At 41.7% G+C, this 1,088-nt stretch overlaps 1 protein-coding gene across 1 annotated transcript; it reads right to left on the reverse strand.

The window, feature by feature from the left end:
• Window positions 1-504: 504 nt before the first annotated feature.
• Window positions 505-876, reverse strand: LOC107709037 (opsin-5-like; the record flags this gene model as incomplete). Its single annotated transcript, XM_016513433.1, has 1 exon — window positions 505-876. A coding segment is annotated over one exon (372 nt), but the record flags the coding sequence as incomplete, so codon positions are not given.
• Window positions 877-1,088: the final 212 nt, after the last annotated feature.

A 1,088-nucleotide genomic window follows, 5' to 3' on the forward strand; every position in this document is an offset into this window, starting at 1 on the left:
CATATGGACTAGTTTTATGATACTTTACTTTAATGTGCTTTTTGACTGTTAAGGAGTTTGGCAGTATAAATCACCATGCACCTAATAAAAGCATAAGCTTAAACAGATGCACGATATCTATTTGCGTTCCACAGAAGAAAGAAATTCATACTGGTTTGGAATGACATGAGTGCGAGTAAATGATGACAGAATTTTCATTTTTGGCCAAACCACTTGAATAAAGATCTTGGAATGTACTTGAGTGCGCTGAATGTGTCAGCAAAATGACACTTTTTATCATGAAAGCCATTAGATAACATCTAAACGCCTCACTGATAATATCACGTAGCAATGCGCTTTGCCATACAATGATATGGAGTGGTATTGCAGCTTGAAAAAAAGAAACAAAAGTTCATTCAAGTGTCCACGGATCACATGTGCCTTTAACCAGGCAAAAATAGCTCAAAAGTTTCCACTAATCAGTGTTCTGTACAGATTCACTATTAAGGGTGCAAATCACAGATCCTACTGATTCGGCATCAGCTGAGTCTCATTCTCCCTGTTGTTCTCGATTGTTTGTTCCTCTGCTCCAGATTTGGACTTGCTCATGTCACACACCAGGTAGATGGTATTCTCCGGACCGTTTTTGGCATCAGAAGCACGGCAGATGTTGGATCTCCTGCAGAGGCGGCCCAACTGGTTGACTTCTTGTTTAAAGGACTTGCTAAAGATATAGTAGATGAACGGGTTGTATACAGTGGACGACTTGGCGAACAGACAAGGTAGCATGCTGACCTCAGGAGGGATTGAGTCACTGGGCCGGTAGACGGACCACAGGCTGATGATGCCATACGGCGCCCAGCAGCCGACAAACCCAATGCTGATCAACACAGCGATCTGCAAAAGCAAAGAATAACACGTTTAGATCTGTTTTGGGGAAGATTATATTTGGTGTACGTTCTATACACATGTAAAACTACAAATATGCAGCTTTTCGATTCACAAGATGTTAATTGATGGACTGGAGTGGTGTGGATTACTTGAGGATTATAGTGGTGTTTTTATCAGCTGTTTGGACTCTCATTCTGACGGCACCCATTCACTGCAGA

This window comes from Sinocyclocheilus rhinocerous, unplaced genomic scaffold (genome assembly GCF_001515625.1).
Source record: "Sinocyclocheilus rhinocerous isolate Xijiao unplaced genomic scaffold, SAMN03320098_v1.1 scaffold28913, whole genome shotgun sequence".
NCBI classification, from domain to species: domain Eukaryota; kingdom Metazoa; phylum Chordata; class Actinopteri; order Cypriniformes; family Cyprinidae; genus Sinocyclocheilus; species Sinocyclocheilus rhinocerous.